The 21,815-nt window shown below is 40.9% G+C and overlaps 2 protein-coding genes across 6 annotated transcripts in view; one reads left to right on the top strand and one right to left on the bottom strand.

The window, feature by feature from the left end:
• Nucleotides 1–21,815, top strand: part of RAMP1 (receptor activity modifying protein 1) — a 464,674-nt gene that overhangs the window by 293,107 nt on the left and 149,752 nt on the right. The window lies entirely within an intron of this gene.
• The window catches only part of UBE2F (ubiquitin conjugating enzyme E2 F (putative)), a 302,268-nt gene continuing 293,934 nt past the window's right edge, over nt 13,482–21,815 (bottom strand). For both annotated transcript variants that reach the window (XM_075317487.1, XM_075317488.1), the window contains exon 10: nt 13,482–14,740. In XM_075317487.1, coding sequence (XP_075173602.1) covers nt 14,690–14,740 — 51 coding nt within the window. In that variant the 3' untranslated portion in view covers nt 13,482–14,689. The remainder of the gene's footprint in view (nt 14,741–21,815) is intronic.

The following is a 21,815-nucleotide window of genomic DNA, read 5'->3' as shown; positions in this document are numbered from 1 at the left end:
TGGGTGAACTTAAGGTGATACTCATTTACGTTTAGACCTGCCAAGAACTCATGAAGTGACTGACTGTCACCTGACCAAATGAAAAGGACATCATCAATGAAGACTGGATTGGAATCTTGCACTGTCTGCTTTACCTGTGTAGTGACAGCTTGCCAAGTAAACTCCCTCGGTGTGTGGACACATTCAGCTCACACTGGACACAGATCGGACTGCCCGCTGGAGAGGTTGAGTAAAACTGCTGATCACACATTATATTTGCAGCAAATAATCGGTGCTTCCAGCGACTGTACCTAGCTGCTGGGGAACTGGGACAATACGGGACCGCTTAGTTGTGGCACCGTAAAGTGGTCTAGAGACTCTAACTAAGGGGTTTGTGGTAACCTGACATCTCCTCCACAACCTGTATTGTTCACGACCACATGCTTCCAAGTAGGTGCTTGGAAAATTTAACAAGTTAATCCTGCATTGACAACAACTTCAGTTTATCTAACGGAGGAATCAGGTCTATATTACTACAGATCAAAATCTGCTGGCAAATCCCACTGACATCACATTGGGGATTGAGGGTTTCTGATTTCTACAACATTTTGTGCAAAGCTTGATGTGTGCAAAATAGGCTTGCAAATTAGTCAGAGGTGGTGTGGTACACCTATATGCTATCAGTCACAATATTTTACTAAATCAAGTATATGCCACCGGCCGGGGCATTACGATAGCTGAGTTAGAAATTAATTATTGTGAATATCGGATCACCTCTGAGGAAACGGGTTTATACCAAAACCCTTTGTGTGGTTTTTGATTTATCTTTCATATTTTTATTATTATTAATATTTTTATTTCTATCTTTATTTTTATTTGTATTTTCAATTCTGACTTATTTATATTGTGTTTTTTCTGGTATATGTGGTTCTAAGAAAATTTTTTAGTGTATTGTGTACTAGTAAATACCCTGCCTTGGAACAAGGATAGCAATATTTTCTTTAATAAAATTATATATAAAAAAACCCATCTAGCGCTGGTTCTTTGTGGATTTTTTTGTATAAAATCCCTTATATAATAGATTTTGTAATAGGACCATTAATTAAAATGAGACATATTGAGTAACATTAAACTCTGACTTCTGTTATGGTGATGTCCCATCTCTGCAGAGATAGACAACTGGTCGACAACACTTTAGTACACTAAAAGTATGGACATCACAGGAACACAGAAGCCAGAAGTCCAAAGTGACTCCATTGACCTTACCATAGTGACTGGTCCATTTGGAGATTTTGTCTGAGTTGTATGGGGGTTTTATTTGGGGGTGGGAAAGGGGGGGGTCGATTTTAGACAAACCCTAAAGTTAATGCTCATCCTTGAACACAGAATAAATATGAGCCTAGCTGTATACTGGTTTTGTTTTGGGAGGCAGAATCAACAATAGCAGTAGGTCAAGAACTGCTTTTATATATTTGTTCCACTACGTTCACTGTGTGGTATACATGAGCCTGTGAAAAGAAAGAATGATCCAGCCTCCGGTAGATTGATTACGGTAAAATCCAGTCTTTAATAGAAACTTTAAAAGAAACTTAAATTTTCACATGGGAAATATGTCAGACCCAAAAGGGGAGTATGACCAGATGCGTTGGCGCAGTCCTTCTCAAACTTGGTGAGTATATCAATGTATACCATATACTCACCAACTTTAAGAGCAGGACAGACCTAAATGCATCTGGTGGTCAATACTCCGCTTTTCGGTCTGACATATTTCCCATGTGAAAATTGAAGTTGTCGGATTTTACAGTTTATATTAAAATACTGGATTTTACTGTAATCTAGCTACCAGAAGTTGGATCATTCTTTCTTTTCTCTGTGCAACATGTTGAGACAGCAGTGGTTTTCCGTGCTACCTGACATCGGATGTGATGACATCTATTATGGGGTGATCAATGACTTTCTTCTCTTTCTTGATACATGAGTGAGTGCCTCACGCTGATTGGGGTATGATGGAGCCAATGCACAGTCCCCCAGCATGTTATTTTTGCAAAGTAGTGGTTTTCTTCTTGCAATCCTGCCATGCACACCATTGTTGTTAAAGAGTCCTCAAGATGGCGAACTTAAATATAAGATATTGTGAGAGAGCCCTTTAGTTGCTTAGGGCTTACCTTGGGTTCCTTTGTGATCTTGCAAAAAAATGTTACCCCATCTCTTGGAATGATCTCTGATCTGCCACTCCTAAGGAGGGTTATAACATTTTGAATTTCCTCCATTTGTACATAATCTGTCTATGGAATGGTGGAGTTCAAACTCATTATTTTTTTTAACCTTTATTAGCTTGATGAGCATGAACAATTCTTCTGAGCACCTCAAAAATCATGTTTGTGTCATTGTACAGTTCCAAAAAGCGAGTTATTAAGCTTAGACTTTGATAAAGCAGCCTTCCTTTAAATGAAACAGGTCTCCCTCATTTAAATCTATCATCCCAATGATTGAAAGCACCTTCAAAATAATCTCATAATCCTAAAAGGTACATGTGATATTGAATTATTTTCCTCATTAAAAAAAAAAATTATATAAATTTACTCCTTTCTTTTATTTGGTTCTCTACCTAATTTTAGAACCTGTATGAAAATTAGATTTAGTTTGAAGTCAAATTTATGCAGAAAATAATTTATTCAGAAACATAGAACATTCCGAAAGGTTACAACTTTTACAGACCACTGTATATTTTACAGCTCAAAATCTATAAAGCGGTGTTTACATGATACTCTTATTTTCCTTTTTTAGCTTCAAAGTGCTGTGATCTTTCTGTGATTGTAGAAAAGAAAAATACATGTATTAATTTCAGCCTACAGATGGCGGAGGGGAAAAAGTTGAGTTTTTTTGTAATCTTTTTTCAATTTTTTTGTAATCTGAAATTATCTTACGTATTTTGACACCTACATATTACTCCTACAGAAGATTTTATGAAATTCCATCCTAAAGCCATAGGCATTAATATAATGTTGGACCCTTTTGCAGCTATAGCAGTTTCTATTCTGCAAATGCTTTTTTACAAGATTCTGGTTTTTAAGTAATTTCACACCAAGTTTGATCAACTGAGCCATTGTGTACCTTTTTTGTGCAGTCATGCTGATACTACAAAGTTGGAAATCCAGATTTGTCCAAAATACCTTGGCAGGCTGAAGCCATGGCGAAACCCTTCAAAGCAATTCAACAGCATTATCCATCCTCCACCATCTTTGACAGTTGGTGCAATATAGTAAATTGCACAATGTTCTCTTAGGAATTTCCAAACCTAGACACGTCCATCAGACTGCCAAAGAAGCGTGATTTGTATCTCCACAGAATAAGTCTCCACTGCTCTAGTGAGATCATACTTTACACTACTTTATCAGATGCTCTGCATTGTACTTGTTGATGTAAAGCTTGCATACAGCTGCTCAGCAATGGAAACCCACGGCATGAAACTCTTGAAGCATAGTTTTAGTGCTGATCTTAATGCTTTTGTATGTTTGGAACTTTGCAGTTGAGGTAAGCGAATGTTGGTAACTTTTACGCACTATGAGCCTTAGCACTTGGTGATCATACTCAGCAGCTTCATTGGTATTGTTCCTCAATGCCAAAAGTGGAAAGCTGAATATTTAAGAGGAAAGAGATTTCAATAAACTGACTTGTTGCAGCGGTGACTGCTAATACAATACCAGGTTCAAATTCAGTAACCTCTTTAGATTGAACTTTTCCTACACAAGTGTTTGCAAAAGCTGACTACATGGCTAAGTGGGTGGGAACTAGTATGTCCACAAATTCTCTGTATTGTGTATGTAGGCAAGCAAGTCTGAGGTAGTCAGAAATGCAACCCATGTCTGCTCAAGGGTTCAGACTGCTTCCCTCCACCTCCTGAGGCACTACATCAGCATAAATAAAAGAACCTAAAGACCCACCTCTTCAGACAAGCCTATAAACTGCCGTAACCCTCAGTCCGCTATAGCGCCGTACGACCATCTCTACCCTCACCTACTGTATCCTCACCCACCCCTTGTAGACTGAGCCCTCACGGGCAGGGACCTCTCTCCTCCCGTACCAGTCTGTGCCTTGTTTTATTTATGATTATTGTACTTGTCCATACTATGTATACCTCTTTTCACATGTAAAGCGCCATGGAATAAATGGCGCTGTAATAACAAATAATAAATACAAGCCCAGCAAGGCAGAAGTGTGGCTTTTAAAACAGCAAGGGAAGAATACATAATAATACACATTGGGCTGGGTTCACGTCATATTTGTTATTTATGTACACTGGGAACAATGTGATGACAATTAAGAGTACATTAGTATTTGTTTTCATCAAAGCTGCTTTAAAGGTCCCTTGCATGACACAGGTTAAGGATTGAATTGAGTATAAGGAACTATTACTGAATGTCTGCACGCTGTCACTGACTGTTTTTAACTTTGGAAAATTGCTTCCTGGAAAACAAGTCCAAGTGTGAGTTATTTCATTTGGACTGGTACACTGACTATTGGCATTACACTTTAGTTACCTGGTACCAGCACAAAGAACTAGCAAACAAATCCAGAACTGCAGCCAGCGAAGCAAGAAAGCTGAACGGAAAAAGATCACGTGGCAGTAAATCAATTTCCCATCAGCTCTCAAAAATAAAACTCTACTAAATGTAGAACTGAGATGTGTACAGCTTAATATGAACGGTATCCCTTTATTAGGACACCTAACAAACACTTTAATTCCCTGCAGACTTTTATAGTGACACAATATAGTCTGAAACGTAAAGTGACTGTCAGGACAGAAAAACCAAAAACAGGCGCTTGATGAACCATTGGTGGCGCCAAACATTTAAAGAGGAACAACCACTAGGATTTTCATGTATAAACTAAAGCCAGTGCTATAGTGGCACTATCAAGCTGATTTTAAACATACCTTTAGTTGTGAGATCGGATGTATAGTTTCTGAGATATAGGCAAGTAAAGTTTGTGAAATGCACTGTTATTTAGTGAAAGCAATGGAATATCTAATTAGTGGGTGGTGTTCGGTAGTTATTCCCACCCGTCTGCCTGCCTGTCCTTCTTCCCCCTGTAGTAACAAAAACAGGGGGAGGAAGGACAGACAGGCTGACAGGGGCGGGAATAACTAGGAAAACCTAACCCACCTATTAGATATTCCGTTGCACCTCTCATCAAATAACAGTGCGTTTCACAAACTTTACTTGCCTATATTTCAGAAAATATAACTCCATTCTCACAACTAAAGGTATGTATAGAATCAATATGATAGCGACAGTATAGCAGTGGCATTAGTTTATATATGAAAATCATGGTGTTTGGTCCTCTAACTGCACCTTCCCACATACTTGTTTTCCCTCTATCTCCATTTTCCCTATTCTTTAGCGGGAGAAGGGCAGAGATAGATGGAAAACAAGTAGACGGGAAGAATAAAAAAAAATGAGAAGACCAGGCTCAAACATACTACTATGAAGAGGTTGAGATCATCTTTTCTTCCCATGACCAACATATAGTTGATCAAAAGAATGACTGTAGGTGAATAGAATTGTGAGTAAGTGCACTGAGACATTGTTATTAAAGTACAAATGTGAAGGCCAGTCCACACCACTGTCTCAGCACAGGGAGCGCAAAAGTCGTTTTTATGTAACACCCTTTCTCTTGTTCAGTTATGCTTTTGGGAATGTGTGTCATCTGTGTTACTGGAAAAGTTACAAAAGATTGCATAATATAAAGAGAATTGTAATGCCACTAAAAATATTACATTTGAAGAGATCCAACTTAGCAATATATGATACGCAAAGCTTCCAATACTAGCAGTTTTTAATAGCTAGTATTAGAGAACTTCTAAAATAGCTCTCAATATCTCCAAAGCTGAATTTGTAGATTTTTAGGGACAAGTAAAAAGTTTAAATATCCATGGACACATTAATTGCTGTTTAGAGATCCAGCTCACCCATGCCTGACTTCACCGTGCTTCATTCTCGGATATCGGCCCTGCCCTGGCCGCACAGCAATAAATGAAGTAATCCAGCTGAATGTTCACGGTGATTTATTCAGTGCAGTACAGACAATGCACAGAGACGTTAACGCGTTTCTGGCTTGACGCCCTTAATCATAACCAAATGGTTATGATTAAGGGCGTCAAGCCAGAAACGCGTTAACGTCTGTGCATTGTCTGTACTGCACTGAATAAATCACCGTGAACACTCAGCTGGATTACTTCATTTATACATTAATGCTGTATTTACATTGTGTTGACACATTGTATTTCTTTCCCTAAAACATGGCAAAACCATTGCGTTTTTTTTGCAGCAAAAATTGAAAAATATACCACCATAAGGTGAAACTAGATGATGCAGCTTAATGCATGGTGCCTAACTAACCTGACCTGTATTGGCAAATACCTGCTCAATAGACCATCTAAATCATGCAGGTATTGGTTACTGCAGATGAACCTGGTTTGGCAGCACATTCAAACACGTCCTTGATTTTTCAGTATCATTCATCCGTTTTTGCCGTATGAAAGAAAAAAAAAAAAAAACTAACACTGATGGTTGTTCCTTCAGCTTCTATCATTGAGCAGTAAAAATTGAACAAGTCTAGAAAGCAACTTTGTTACTGACTCATTCACATGAGTCTTGTCTGAAAAACTTAAAAATAAACAAAATCCTAATATGATAAAGCCTCATAAGAAAATATTAGGTCAGTTTGTTATTCAGTGAAAAAACACAGTACAATGCGTGAAGTCCTTACACTGTGCAAATGTTATCTGTTCATTACACAACTATTCTTGGCCAAGATAAATGCACTCAAAGATCTATGAAATAACTATTGGCTTAGGCCTAAGACACACGGCATGAAAATCGGACTGAGTGGAATGCAATAAAACATCGCATTCCACTCGGACCAATATTAACCTGTGTCAGTATCCATGAGCAATTATTTTCTCGGCCCCAATCAGACTGAGAAAACAATCGCAGCATGCTGCGACTGTAATGCGAGACTCTTTCTCTCGCACCCATTCAAGTCTATGGGACGAGAGAAAGATCGCACTGCACTCGCAGAACACCGGTGTACTGCGAGTGCAGGGCGAGAATAGCAATAGCCGGCTACGAAGGAGAAAAGGAGATAAATCCCTCCCTCTCCTTCTCCATGCCGGCCCTCCCCTCCTCAGCACTAGCCCGCCCCTCCTCAGTGCCAGCCCGTCCCCCGCAGCTGAGGTCCGATCGCATGATCGGACCTCAGTCGCAGTGATACTCGGCTCCCGCTGTGCTGCCAGCGTGAGCAGAGTGTCATGCGAGGATCGCATTAGTCCCCGTATTGCCCCGGCCTTATAGTTAATCTAGATGTCTTTTGGTTTGGATTATGTCCCAAAATCCATGCAAAAAACAATTCAAATATCCTTACAATTAGAGATGAGTGGACCCATTTAACTTTGATTCTGCGGATTCAGCCAGACTTTAGAAAAGTTTGGTTTGGGACCCGGACTTGACCTGAACCCCAATGGAAGTCACTATTTCAGCAGTCCGGGTCTCCACCCACATGCAGCCAGCCATAAACAGATCACGTCCGGGGGTGGGGTTTTCCATTTTTTTTTTTTTAGTTTGGTGCACACTACATCCGATCCCGCAGTTACCCTAGTGTGAGCCGTTCAAACACTGCAGGAGGCTCGCACCAGGCTGAGCACCAAGTGTACCCGAGCACAGCAATGCTCGCGCAAGTGTTTTGCATACATAAAGCAACCAAACTTTATTTAATTTTTTTTAAAGACTGTTTGGTACGAACACCGAAACTCGGGTCCGATCATCTCTACTTACATTCACTGTTTATTTCAATGAGAAAATTATAGTTTATCTCGCTCATTTTCTTCAGCACATTTTTCTGCAAGGTAATAAAGTGCTGCGTTTACACCATGAAAAACATGCGAAGTTTGCCCATGAAAAAGCCCATGTAGGTACCATGCATGCACAATAAAAACAAACATTTACATGGCATACGTAATGCAAGCAATTTGCCAGATTAGAACATTTCATATTAAAAGTCATATTGTATACAGTTGTATAGAAAGCACAAGTGTATAACAGAGTAAGAAACACAGAAATAAATGCAAGAAACACATGGAATAGGATGGAAGTGTAAAGTGGTATGTATTATTAATGTAGGGTGGCTTTGAAACTTCAAAATTCTGTTGGATAAGTTTGCATTTCAATTGTGAGAGGACAGGTAAAAAAACAAAACAAAAGAAAAAAAAACAACAATGAAAAAAAACATTGCAATATACAGATTAAATTTTAGCCACCTTTCTTCTAGTTATTTTATTTACCGGAGAGCCCATATTTATGGATTACATTTCTGGGTACTTCTGCCTTTTTTCACTTACCTGTGAGAAAATTGTACCAGTACCAAAATGCTTCATATTGTAGGTTTTATGATGTGAAAGGTGACAGATATCTTAAGAGGTTTCTTTCAACCTACTGTCAGGCCATCAACTCTCCCATTTCAGCAGCGCCGGCGTCATGCCCGCTCACCAGTCCGGTCACCATGCCTACTTTCCAGTCCCGCAGCTCCCGTGTCTCCACTGCACTCCCGTTAGCACCCCCGCTACCTCCTGCGTCGAAGGTCTGCACTGACCATCTTTTCCTCTGTTCCTCCTGGCCACTCGTCTGGTTCCCAAGGCCTGTGGCCACGCACTCTCCCTTATTGTTAAGAGCCAGCAGCACACAACCCAGATGTCCCTCCTGTGACCTTTGTAGCTACTGGCCATTTAAGTAATCCTCCCCCCGTGGGGAGGTGGCTGTTCAACATGTCCCCATAGCTATTCCACCCATGCTAGTTGTCAAGTCCCCATGCGCATTCGTGCATTCCGTTATTTGTCAGTGACTATCTCTATTCTTTCTAGTAGTACCCGTGTACCCACCTGTGACCAGCCCGAGACCCTGCAAGCCTCCACCAGACCCTGCAAGCCTCCGCCGCCTACGAAGTCACCTACAGTACCAGTCTCCCTGGACTGCTCCAGCTTCTATCTCCACCACTCCGGCTCCTGGTCTCCGTCCTGTGGCGCCAGCTGCCGAGGTATCGGGATCCTCCGGGCTGTCTCCTGGCGGCCACTTACCAGCGTGTGTACCTGCTTTCACCTACGGTAGTAGTAGTAGTGAAGACTTATGGCCACTTAGGTCCAGTCCTCCAGGTTAGTGAGTGGTACATTCGTCCAGTGGACTCCCTTCCTCCTCGTCCGGTAACCTGGGCGTGACACCTACAATACTTTGCTTAGAAATTGACGTTGCTATAGTGAGCACTATATAAGGGGGGGAAATTCAAATTTTGCTATGAAAATTTCTATGACTGAAAACGGATTCCATTAAATTTCAATAGGGTTATATTATATCAGCAAGACACATGCAGACCTATCAGCAACCAAATCTGTGGTAAATATACTAAGTGTGACCATACTCTAATGCCTTGCAACTTGGCTTGATGGGCACTTTTTGCGTACCATACGGTCAAGCTGCTCTCACAACAGCTCAATAGGGTTGAGATCTGGTGACTGGGCTGGCCACTCCATTACAGATAGAATACCAGCTGCCTGCTTCTTCCCTAAATAGTTCATGCATAATTTGGAGGTGTGCTTTGGGTTATTGTCCTATTGTAGGATGAAATTGGCTCCATTCAAGCGCTGTCCACAGGGTATGGCATGGCGTTGCAAAATGGAGTGATAGCCTTCCTTATTCAAAATCCCTTTTACCTTGTACAAATCTCCCACCAAAGCAACCCCAGACCATCACATTACCTCCACCATGCTTGACAGATGGCATCAGGCACTCTTCCAGCATCTTTTCAGTTGTTCTGCATCTCACAAATTTTCTTCTGTATGATCCAAACACCTCAACCTTCGATTTGTCTGTCCATAACACTTTTTTCCAATCTTCCGCTGTCCAATGTTTGTGTTCTTTTGCCCATATTAATCTTTTCCTTTTATTAGCCAGTCTCAGATATGGCTTTTTCTTTGCCACTCTGCCCTGAAGGCCAGCATCCCGGAGTCATCTCTTCACTGTAGACATTGACACTGGCATTTTGTGGGTACTAATTAATGAAGCTGCTAGTTGAGGACCTGTGAGGCGTCGATTTCTCAAACTAGAGACTCTAATGTACTTGTCTTGTTGCTCAGTTGTGCAGCGCGGCCTCCCACTTTCTCTTTCTACTCTGGTTAGAGCCTGTTTATGCTCTCCTCTGAAGGGAGTAGTACACACCGTTGTAGGAAATCTTCAGTTTCTTGGCAATTTTTCACATGGAATATCCTTTATTTCTAAGAACAAGAATAGACTGTCGAGTTTCACATGAAAGTTCTCTTTTTCTGGCCATTTTGAGGGTTTAATGGAACCAACAAATGTAAAGCTCCATATTCTCAACTAGCTCAAAGGAAGGTCAGTTTTATAGCTTCTCTTATCAGCAAAACTGTTTTCAGCTGTGCTAACATACTTGCACAAGGGTTTTCAAGGGATTTCGAAACATCCATTAGCCTTTTAACACAGTTAGCAAACACAATGTACCATTAGAACACTGGAGTGGTGGTTATTGGAAATGGGCCTCTATACAGCTATGTAGATATTGCATTAAAAACAAGACGTTTGTAGCTAGAATAGTCATTTACCACATTAACAATGTATAGTGTATTTCTGTTTAATTTAATGTTAGCTATATGAAAAAAAAAGGAAATATCTAAGTGACCCCAAACGTTTGAACGGTAGTGTATTTATTTTTTCTTAAATTTAAGATTTTTTTTACTACTTAAAATAGAAAAAATATACATGTGTATGAAGACATAAAAATAAAAATAATTATGGCTCTTGGATGAAAAAATGAAGTGCAAAAAAGAAAAAATTCAAGTTAGTGAAGTGGTTAAAGAAATAATTTAATTTTGTGTAGTGAGGATTAATATCTAGAATACAAGTCATTGCTAAATACCCCAGATGAAGCTGTTGTGAAGCATACCTCAGTTGTTTGGTAGGTCAGTTCTCCATACTTCATTAGCATAGCATTTACAGATTCAATCCTCAGGTTGACTTTTGGTTCAATCAAAAGACCATGAATTTGTAAACAGAGGGGTGATAGAAATCGAAAACCTTAAAGAAAAACCCCTAAAACATCAATTTTAATATTTCCATTTAAAAACAGAATCTCCTGCAACTTCCCCGCACTCCCCCTTCTCCCAGTCCAGCTGCACTTGAGAACAGCGGAGGGAAAGAAGGGTGAGTCTTTGTTGAGTGGGGGCACCATTAGCGTCTGGATATAGGGTGCCAACCTCTGCGGCTAGGTAGGGCCAGACTAGGTAACCATTTGACCACACCCTTGTTGCACTGCTAATGAAGGATACATATATATACCTTTATCGGATATGTATGATGGGTATTAATGCTAATTGATTATTAATTGGACAATTGACTGCCTTACTTAGGCCACTGAGACTATCTCTTTCTTCTCCCATTGCCATTTATTTTGTGGAGTTAGAAGAATCCCTTTTTCAGTGGCCAAGTGAAAACCTGTGGCGATCGATTGTCTCTTTTTGTGTTTTGTTACATGTGGGGATTCTGTTTTTAAATGGAAATATTAAAATTGATGTTTTAGGGGTTTTTCTTTAAGGTTTTTGACTTTTGGTTCACCATGACTTTGTTAGCATTTACCCTGCTCCTTATTTCTGTTTTCAATATTTTGCGTTTCGCCTCTTTATTCTCCCTGAGGCGATTCTTTTGTATTACATTATTTCCCATGCTATTCTTGTTGACTTACCTGTCTTTTTTTTCTTATATGTCATATTAATGTTAATAAAAGCTCTCTGAATGTTTTTTATTGATTGTTATTAGTCATATCTTGCGGTCTCTTTCTTGTTGGTTCATCATAAAATCTAGAATAATAAAAGTAGTGTTTTTTGGCACCTTTCAGAGACGCTGACTTCTACAGTGTCAGTGAGGTTGACATTCCAATGCTGAATAATTGCTGAGAGGAATGCACGATCAGCAGGGATTGTGCAGTTATCCCATGCTAATAAACTGGACACACAATCACTGTTTTATCAGCAGGAGATTATCACTAGATGGCTAGTAAACATGCTGCCAGGTTGTCAAGCATATCCATGTGCTCTTTATTACCCGCCCACCCCACTGATTGGCTTTCTTTCTACGTAGTGTACACAGCTGGCAATCAGTGGTGTGGGTGGGATTATACAGAGCTCAGCGTTCAGAGAACTGGAAGATCTGCAACAGAGAAAACACTGATTTTATGAAAACTGCAGCAAGCAGCCCAGTCCATCACTGAAATCAGGGTCTCTGCCCCTACATTAGATACATTAGGACTCATGCTATCAGATGACGTAAAAAAAATTAACCTGGTGACAGATTCTCTTTAGGATTGTCTATAGTCCTCTATTTGTCACTCAGTGTTTAGCTCTCACTCACCAGGTGTCATGGCGCCTTCTGAATCTGTTCACACTCTATTGTCTGGCACGCCACCTGGTGCTGGAGTAATGTTCTGCTGACCTGTGGATTGCTGCTAGGATCATGGGTTTCTGGAAACCTATCTCAGCCGTCTCCGCCCTTTAAAAGATGGTGGAATCTTCTCCTCCATGCTTATCATAGCTTTTGCGATTCCGGTCTATGTGCATAGTTATCCAGCTTCTTGTGTACTGCTGTATGTAATCTGGTGTGTTGTGAAAATACTCTTGTTGTTTGATTATTTATTTCCTCCTGAGCACGTTTTGTCTATATCTCTGTGAGCGATTGTTGTGAGTTTGAATTTGGGTTTTCCTCAGTGTCTTTCTGTGTGGGATTTACCACTCCAGTCCGGGCCCTCTCCTGGTTTGGGGGTGAGGGGGTATTAGATCTAGGACTGATCAGGTGTCAGGGCTATGTTGGCGGTCCAGACCTCTTCACCTTCAAAAGTGCCTCTGGAATAAAGGACAGTTAGGGACCCCTAGCCTGAGGGCCAGTTTAGGAGCCCCTATTCCCAGTTACTACATTACCCCTCGTGACACTATTTCTATTTGCTCTGTGATCTTATTCCACATTTTAATCCTGCCTCAAATATTTTAAGTGTTTTTTTTTTACAAATTAAATTGTGTAAACTTTATTGCCGAAAATTGCATCCCTTGAGAAGTATAATACCTTGTGCTTGTGTGCTAATGCTGTTCCTACACTGCAAAACGAGCTATTATAGCTACATAGGCAGGCGCTGCAAGACGTTTTCGCCATAAAAAAGTAATTGTGCTGCTATTTGTTGATCAAAACTTTGGCAAATTTTACATAAAAGTTTCTTTGGTGGTAACAACAATACAGAGTCCCTAAAATTGATCCCTAAAAATAATACCTTATAAAACTTTACAATGGCATTTATATTGAGGAACAATGATGGCAAGGTTACACAAATGTGTAATTCTCCTATTTAAAAAAAAAAAAAAAGAAAGAAGGAAAGAAAGCAAAAACACTACAACACAGCCATGTTAGAGCAAAGAAAGTGCATATCCGTGTATTTATATAACCCTGTATACATTTTCAGGGTGTGGATACAGAGTTTTTTTTAAGCTCTTTTAGACAAGATAATAATTTAAAGTTGCATTATCACAGTAAAAAGTATTCATCACCAATGTTCTATGAATCCCTGTGCACTAGTAACTCTTCCATTGCCAGAGAACCTGCATTCCGTATTTCCGCTAGCACACAGATAAAAACATTGCTTAAAAACAACATATTTTAGGATGATGCCACAGAAGCCTACCTACTAGTGAGGCCTGCGACATGGATTTGGTGTTTAGCGCCAGCCTCATCATATGTGGTCTTTAACTCCATTAACTGATGTAAACCTTATAATTGCTAGACAAGAACTAGAAGTGTATTCACCGAGTTTACACATTTTTTTTGTAGTACTGCATATCAATAAGATTAACAATTTATAACTTAGGATGAAATATAGTCATAAAGTTAACCATTGCGACTCGAAAATGCATCAGACATAACGTATAACACAATAGTTATAGTCCCATGTAAGGTCTACAGATGCAGTCATCGTGTCACATAATAGTTATAGACCCATGTAAAGTCTACCGATGCAGTCATCGTGTCACATAATAGTTATAGACCCATGTAAAGTCTACCGATGCAGTCAGTTACACACAATAGTTATAGACCCATGTAAAGTCTACTGATGCAGTCATCGTTACACACAATAGTTATAGACCCATGCAAGGTCTACAAAATCAGTAAATCGCCTAAAGTTCACTTCAAGTCTTGAAAAACACATGGTTAACTTAGGACCATCAATCACATTTTCTGTTGAGCAACTGCCTAATATAAATCAACACACCTCTGGTAAGATTCCATACATCATTGCATATATTGTTAGAGATATTCTGAAATATAGAAAAAAATATAATAAAATAATTGCCCCACTCCAAACAAAAAAAAAATAATAATTCACACATCAAAAGTTATAGAAGTGGGAGAAGTAGTTTTGAGGCTCCTGCTGGCTGGATGCTGAGATGGCATTAAATTGTAGGGGCTGGAGGTAAACTTTTGTATCAGTCTGGCAGGGAGAGGGCACAAAACCCGTCAAACGGTTTCCAGATTCCTCCCCCCATATGGCTCTGGAGACCCTACAGAAGGAGGCCACTTCTCTCAACAAGGCAATCAAAAATTCAAAGTTGGCATCATCTGGCATAACGCTTGATGTAATCTTCCACTTTACTACGATATTCTTCCTGTAAGGAAAGAAAAAAAAAAACATGTATAATATGACATACAGAGGACTAGATTTTGGGTTCTTCTAGAACAAAAGGAGCAAAATGGTGATCACAACAGGGAGTCTCTTATGGCAGAAATGTCTGTGACTATAATTATTAGCACTCCATAAAAAAAAAATAAAAAAAAATTATATACAGTGACTTCTAGCTTGTTATAAGAGGTGTGGTAATTCCATGGAGCCCATAGTCTGAACAGCATAAACCTAATGATAGAACCATACAGGACAGGAATATAGTAGAGCAGACTCTGCCTAACACTAAGGAGGTCTAGTTGACAACATTCGACATTTTTTTTTCCTAGACACACTTCATCATTGAGGTTTGCCAGAATATCATATTTTTCTTCTGAATGTTCCCATAATTCGTTCTCAGAAACTAATATTCAAACTACATACTATACCTAATATTACACCCCAGATCCAAAACTTACACTCCAGATAACGTTCTGATAAATTCTCACCTCTCCTCATTTCCGGATACTTTTCTGCTGCCATTCTCCTCTTCGACTTTAAACACTACTGTACTTGTACATTATATCCTGATGCTGGTTTGGGCCAAGATGGTGTACATCCAACCACATAATGCCACCTAAGCTTTGGCTAGCATCAGGATGTTAGGCTCCCAGGAATGAAGAGTAGAGTTGAGTGAACCTGAGGTTTGGTTTTCAAACTGAACACCAAATTTAAAAATCAAAGTTTGGCGTTCGGAGGCTTTACGAGCGAACAAAACTTGCACGAACAAAGCTGTGCTCAGGTATTCTTAGTGCTCAGCCCTGTGTGAGACAACAGCGTGATCACATGTAGTGTGCAGAAAAAAACAAAAACATTTTAAAAAGCTTGCCCACCCTCCCCTGGAAGTGATCTGTTTATGGCTGGCTATATGTGGGCGGAGACTCAAATTGCCAATCAGTGACTTGATCCGGGGTTTGGGTCAAGCTCGAACCTGTGGAGCTAAGCTCGTTTGCTCCTGGCGAACCGCGCTTCGACTGAACCGCTCATCTCTGATGTAGAGGAACCAGGAGATATAACTTAACTTAGTGATTAAAATAAGCAGTTCACTATTAAAATTATTCAACAGGTAGTGACTGATTTAAATCAGTTTATCTTTTCCAGCTCAGAGCGGTCACAGACTGCTCCTGCTGGCTATTCTGCTGTTTCGAGTGACGTCATGTCCACAGAGCAGCAGCAGCTTTTCCGCTTTGCTTGGTTGATGGGACATCTCTGACAGTGTCATACTGATCGATAACCGGCTCCCCGCTACCTCACTGTAGAGAGCCAGCTGTCAATTAGCATGTCGTCAGCAGTGGCAGCTCCTCAATAAGGCAGACTGCAAGAGCTGATTGCACATCAATTCAAAGGATCAGACCGGCCATGCAAATGTACATGAGCATATAAATAGTTTGGGGAGGTTGAAGTCATGCTGACTAATTTCCTTTAAGTGGTTAAACAGAAACAATGGACACTAGTTTCGTAACATCTGGCATCTATTCGGTATGGCGCGGGTTCCACTCCATACATGACCAGTGTTGACAAGTACCAGCACAGGTCGTTATGGCATTAAAGTACGTATATCAGCCACTAGTCTGAAAAATCTATTCAATAACGTCTGAATTTTGTATCGTGAAAGCTAGTGACAGATTATGTTAATTTCCCCCCCACACAGCTCCTCTCCATAATTTCAACCTAGACATAGCTCCACTCCATATATTACCCCCCCCACAGCTTCTCTTTTCCTACCACACACAGCTCCTCTCCATATCCCTACCTACATACACAGATCCTCTCCATATATGCCCCAAACAGCTCTTCTCCATATATCCCCCACACAGCTCCTTTCCGTATTTCCCCACACACACAGATCCTCTTCATCATATTCCACACACACAGATCCTCTGTAATCCCCCACACACACAGCTCCTCTCCGTAATGTTACACCCTCCAACACACCCTGACCCTCAGCATACTGTGTCTACATCACAATCCTCTCCCCCATTGTGCCATAATGTGATCTCATAGTAACAGCAACACTCCTCCTTCTCCTACAATAGAATATTTAATATTTAGCTCCTCCTAGAGTGCTAACTTTTTCTGACACATCCTTGCCTCCTATGTGCTGACAGCAACAGTGTCATGAGGTCACAGCGTGGTGTGATGCCCTCCTCACGCTGCTACACATCTGGGCGGGGGCTGACAATCACTACTCTGCTCTACCCCATTCTTGGCTCCAATTTGTTTAGCTGTATCTGAAAGACACAAATACAGCTGATTATAGGGAGGTAGGAGTCTCCCAGTGCTCCCCAAGCCGTACAGCATCCTTCGTGGGCCGTATGTTGTTCAGGGCCGATCTAGAGGATGAGACTCTGATTCCAAAGATCTCACTTGCTTGTCTGCATGTTGTCCTTTTGAGACAATGTAACTTATTTCTGCTGTAGATCTAGCAGTGCTCAGAATCATGAGCACTGTATAACCCCACCCACACCAATGATTGACAGCTTTCTGTGTACATTGCACATTGACATAGAATGCTAATCGATAGAATGCTAATCGGTGGTGGTAGTGATGATGGCTTACTCAGAGAGGTAGACTAGGACGAACAAGACACCTAAAGGCCCCGTCACACTAAGCAACATCGCTAGCAACATCGCTGCTAACGAACAACTTTTGTGACGTAGCAGCAATGTTGCTAGTGATGTCGCTGTGTGTGACATCCAGCAACAACCTGGCCCCTGCTGTGAGGTCGTTGGTTGTTGCTGAATGTCCTGGGCCATTTTTTAGTTGTTGCTGTCCCGCTGTGAAGCACAGATCGCTGTGTGTGACAGCGAGACAGCAACAACTAAATGTGCAGGCAGCAGGAGCCGGCTTCTGCGGAGGCTGGTAACCAATGTAAACATCGGGTAACCAAGAAGCCCTGTCCTTGGTTACCCGATATTTACCTTTGTTACCAGCCTCCTCCGCTCTCACTGTCAGTGCCGGCTCCTGCTCTGTGCACATGTAGCTGCAGCACACATCGGGTAATTAACCCGATGTGTGCTGTAACTAGGAGAGCAAGGAGCCAGCGCTAAGCATTGTGCGCTGCTCCCTGCTCTGTGCACATGTAGCTGCAGCACACATCGGGTAATTAACCCGATGTGTGCTGTAACTAGGAGAGCAAGGAGCCAGCGCTAAGCATTGTGCGCTGCTCCCTGCTCTGTGCACATGTAGCTGCAGCACACATCGGGTAATTAACCCGATGTGTGCTGTAACTAGGAGACCCGGGAGCCAGCGCTAAGCGGTGTGCGCTGCTCCCTGCTCTTTGCACGTGTAGCTGCGTACACTGGTAACCAAGGTAAATATCGGGTTGGTTACCCGATATTTACCTTAGTTACCAAGCGCAGCATCGCTTCCACGCGGCGCTGCTGGCTGGGGGCTGGGACAGTGGTTGCTGGTGAGCTCACCAGCAACTCATGTAGCCACGCTCCAGCGATCCCTGCCAGGTCAGGTTGCTGGTGGGATCGCTGGAGCGTCGCAGTGTGACATCTCACCAGTAACCTCCTAGCAACTTACCAGCGATCCCTATCAGGTTTGATCGTTGTTGGGATTGCTGGTAAGTTGTTTAGTGTGACTGGGCCTTAATCCTGTAGTCAACCTCCTGCTGATAAACCACTGATTTTATTGAAATAGCAACACACAGCCCAATAAAGACATTGCTGTAATCGGGGTTTCAGCCTCTACATCCAGCTGCTCTCATATTGCATGGCAAAAACCTGCTGCCACATTCCCTTTAAAAAGTATAAAAAAATAATAATTTTGACATTCTAGAAGTTCTGACAAAAAACTACACCATTAGTCAGCAGTCAACATATTTTCAAAAGTACCTTAGTAGCAAGTTTTCAATCCGCTAAAATTCAGGATACAGCACTTGTAAACTGCGCACCATCAGATACACAAGTAGCATGTGTTGTTGAAACCATTATATTGCAGTATAATGAAGTTGTCATTGCCTGATCACAAGATGAAACTGGTCAGACACTAAATAGGCAATACGTTTGGCAGTGAAGTATCAATTTTCTACCCAAGCTCTGAAGCATTCTTTCAGAAAATGCTCTTTAAAAGCTTTCATGTTCCCAGTGAATAAAGGGAACAAAGCGGTAAAAGTCCCACTTGGAAGGTCTACTGACACATTATTTACTACTTCTTTTCATCAGGAATGAAAGGCCAGTAGCATGAGCCGATGTGTGCCCTCGACGGATGACTGCATTCAGCGTCAATCCATGGCTGCTAAAGACTAGCTGCTTTAAAATGCTCTCGCCAGGAGCTTAAAAGCCTAAAAGGAAAAAAAAGGGGAACAATCATTTTCCATTGTTTTTATTTTTACGTGTGTCAAACATTAACCGGTTGACTTCTACGTAAGGAATGTTCATAAGTAAATGGATTTCTGTACCGGCTCTCAACTTGGGGTATAACAGGGAAAAGTTTGGTGACAAAGCAAAAAGAACTTTTAAACTTATCGGGCAGGATATATTTGAGAAACAAGCATAGTCATAAGGAGGTGGAATAGGTTCAGTATAAAGTTGGAGTCTTTTTTTAACAAAACCATATGACTTCTGAATATCACATTTTTAACAGATCTCTTCCTTGAGCAGCGCTCATTAATAATACTGAATTTAGTGTCAAACATTTTTACTTAGACATGTCACTTGCCATAATGTAATTTTTTTTATCTGCTGTAAATATATCGATGTTGTTCTAAATCTGTTTTTCTTTTGCTCCTACGTTTCTCCATTCCTGATATTTAGACCCTTCCCAATATATAAATCTATTCTTATTATCTAAGTAGATGTGGCGCTCAAGTCAACTCTTCTCTATGGGAGTCTTGAGGGCACACACCCACCTGGTTACAAATATCAGATTTATTCATAGGGAAGAGGGGGCTATATCTGGACAGGCAAAGGAACAAAAAAGGACAGATTTAGGAGAATAGCAACTTTTACACCAAGTAAAAAAAAATAGATATGGATGGGAAGTGATGGGTTATGCTTGTATTTTGGTATAGCAGAATTGGTGCAGATGCTACAAATACAGCCCAATATGCTCTGCCCTTACATTTCTACAAAGCATAAAAATGAGAAGCTGTCAACTTTGTTTAATTTGTCTGGCTGTACTGACCTGAAGGACAGTAGAGAAGGAGTGAGGAAACAAATACTATTCCTTGAGTTTCTGATCAGTGTTTAAAAAGACGACAAGTGGCTGAACTCATGTAAAGCGCCTCATGTGATAACCCTGACATGTATATATCAAAGTTGGATATGAAGCACCTGGGTTCACAATGGACCAGTACTGGTCACTCACCTTTACAGGGGGACATGACAGAACCCTGATCACAGCGAATATGGCACGTTTTTTTGACTTCCCAGACAAAAAAATGTACTACAGAAAGGTTGGCAGTAGAAGAGTTTGGAAAACCAGCACCCAGCATTACTATCAAAAACTACAATATCGGATGCCTTCTGAAAGAGTGAGGACAAGCTGCAGGTTAATAAAGTCCACCTAAAAGCACTAAAAAAGAACAACCCTCTGCCTTGAAGGATAACCTTTTACAAGAAGAATAGTAAATATAGAGTCTGTTTACACAGACCCACTGGCGGCACTTAAGCTGGGTTTACACGCTGCAACATCGCAAAGGACATCGCTGTAACGTCACCGGTTTGGTGACGCAATAGCGACCTCCCTAAGTCTCTGCTAAGTCTCTGGTGAGCGTTCAAACAGGCAAACCTGGCCAACAACTCAACAGCGATCCGGACCTGCAGAGCGACTTAGCTGGTTGTTGGGGACGTTGATAAGCAGCCTTTTGAAAGGGAAGTTGCTAACAAAGTCGCTGAAAAGGCTTCACACACAAACTTCATGCTGCACAGCGGGAAACAAAGGACCTAGGAATGGTCCTGAACGATTTGTAACGATTACAACTTCACAGCAGGGGCCGGGTCGCTGATAGGATTCACACACTGCAACATCGCAAACAACATCGCTATTGCGTCACAAAACCGGTGACGTTACAGCGATGTCGTTTGAGATGTTGCAGTGTGTAAACCCAGCTTACATGACTGCAGATTGATAAACTTTTACTGACCGGTTGTAGTGTGAATGCCTGTTTAGACTGATAGAAGTAAAGGTTGCGCACAGAGATCTATACTACCATTGTTCTCAGCAAACTGAGACCTGTTTACACAGAACGACGCACTGCCGAGAATGACGATCTTTTGTTCTACATTTAGCTCAATAGGCAACCTGTTTACAAGACAAAATAATTGTGAAACAAGCGCTTTTAACAACACTCATTCATAATTCTCTTGCAGTGTAAATGCCCCTCCAGTCTCCTTGAGTTGCAATTTTAGTTCAACAGCATTGTCCTTCTAAGATTGTGATCTGTGATTGTCAGAGCACTTATTTTAAAAATTGCATTATCGTTACAATTACATATAAAGATAACTGTGCCTTTGTAGAAGTGCATGGCTTAACATTTTTTGGATGAAATAGGCAAAGAATTGCTGAAGCAGTCAATGTGTAAGGACCAGGGGCTTTTGATTTTGCAGGACTGATAAAAGCTCTCGGTCAGGAACTGAAAAGGATGGGGCGGTGAGCAGTACTGTTAAACTACTCTATTGAAATTACCGGGCTGGAGATTGGCATCAGATAACAGCCTTGAAAGTAGCTTCTACATATTTTCAGCCACTTTCGGTCAGCCTGTCTCCTTGGCAATGAGCTATAAGCAATGAAAGACAAATGTTCTGACGGCAGGAGAACACAAGCCGATAGAAAGAGCAAAACAACTTCAAACTTGTTGATTTTCATGCTAAATAACTTTACCAATTTAGTAACAAAGAGCTTTTCAAAAATTGTTTATGGTAACGCCTTGAACTTTTGACTGTGAAAAGTGGAACAAACTCATCTACAACATAACTTTATTTCCATGTTTTCTGTTGAAGTTGTGGTGAAGGTTAAAAAAACCCTAACAATGTCAAAAATTATTTTTGTATTTTACTAAGTACTTGCTTTGG

This window comes from Anomaloglossus baeobatrachus, chromosome 7, assembly GCF_048569485.1.
Source record: "Anomaloglossus baeobatrachus isolate aAnoBae1 chromosome 7, aAnoBae1.hap1, whole genome shotgun sequence".
Taxonomy (NCBI): domain Eukaryota; kingdom Metazoa; phylum Chordata; class Amphibia; order Anura; family Aromobatidae; genus Anomaloglossus; species Anomaloglossus baeobatrachus.
This window is presented reverse-complemented; position numbering and strand designations above follow the sequence as displayed.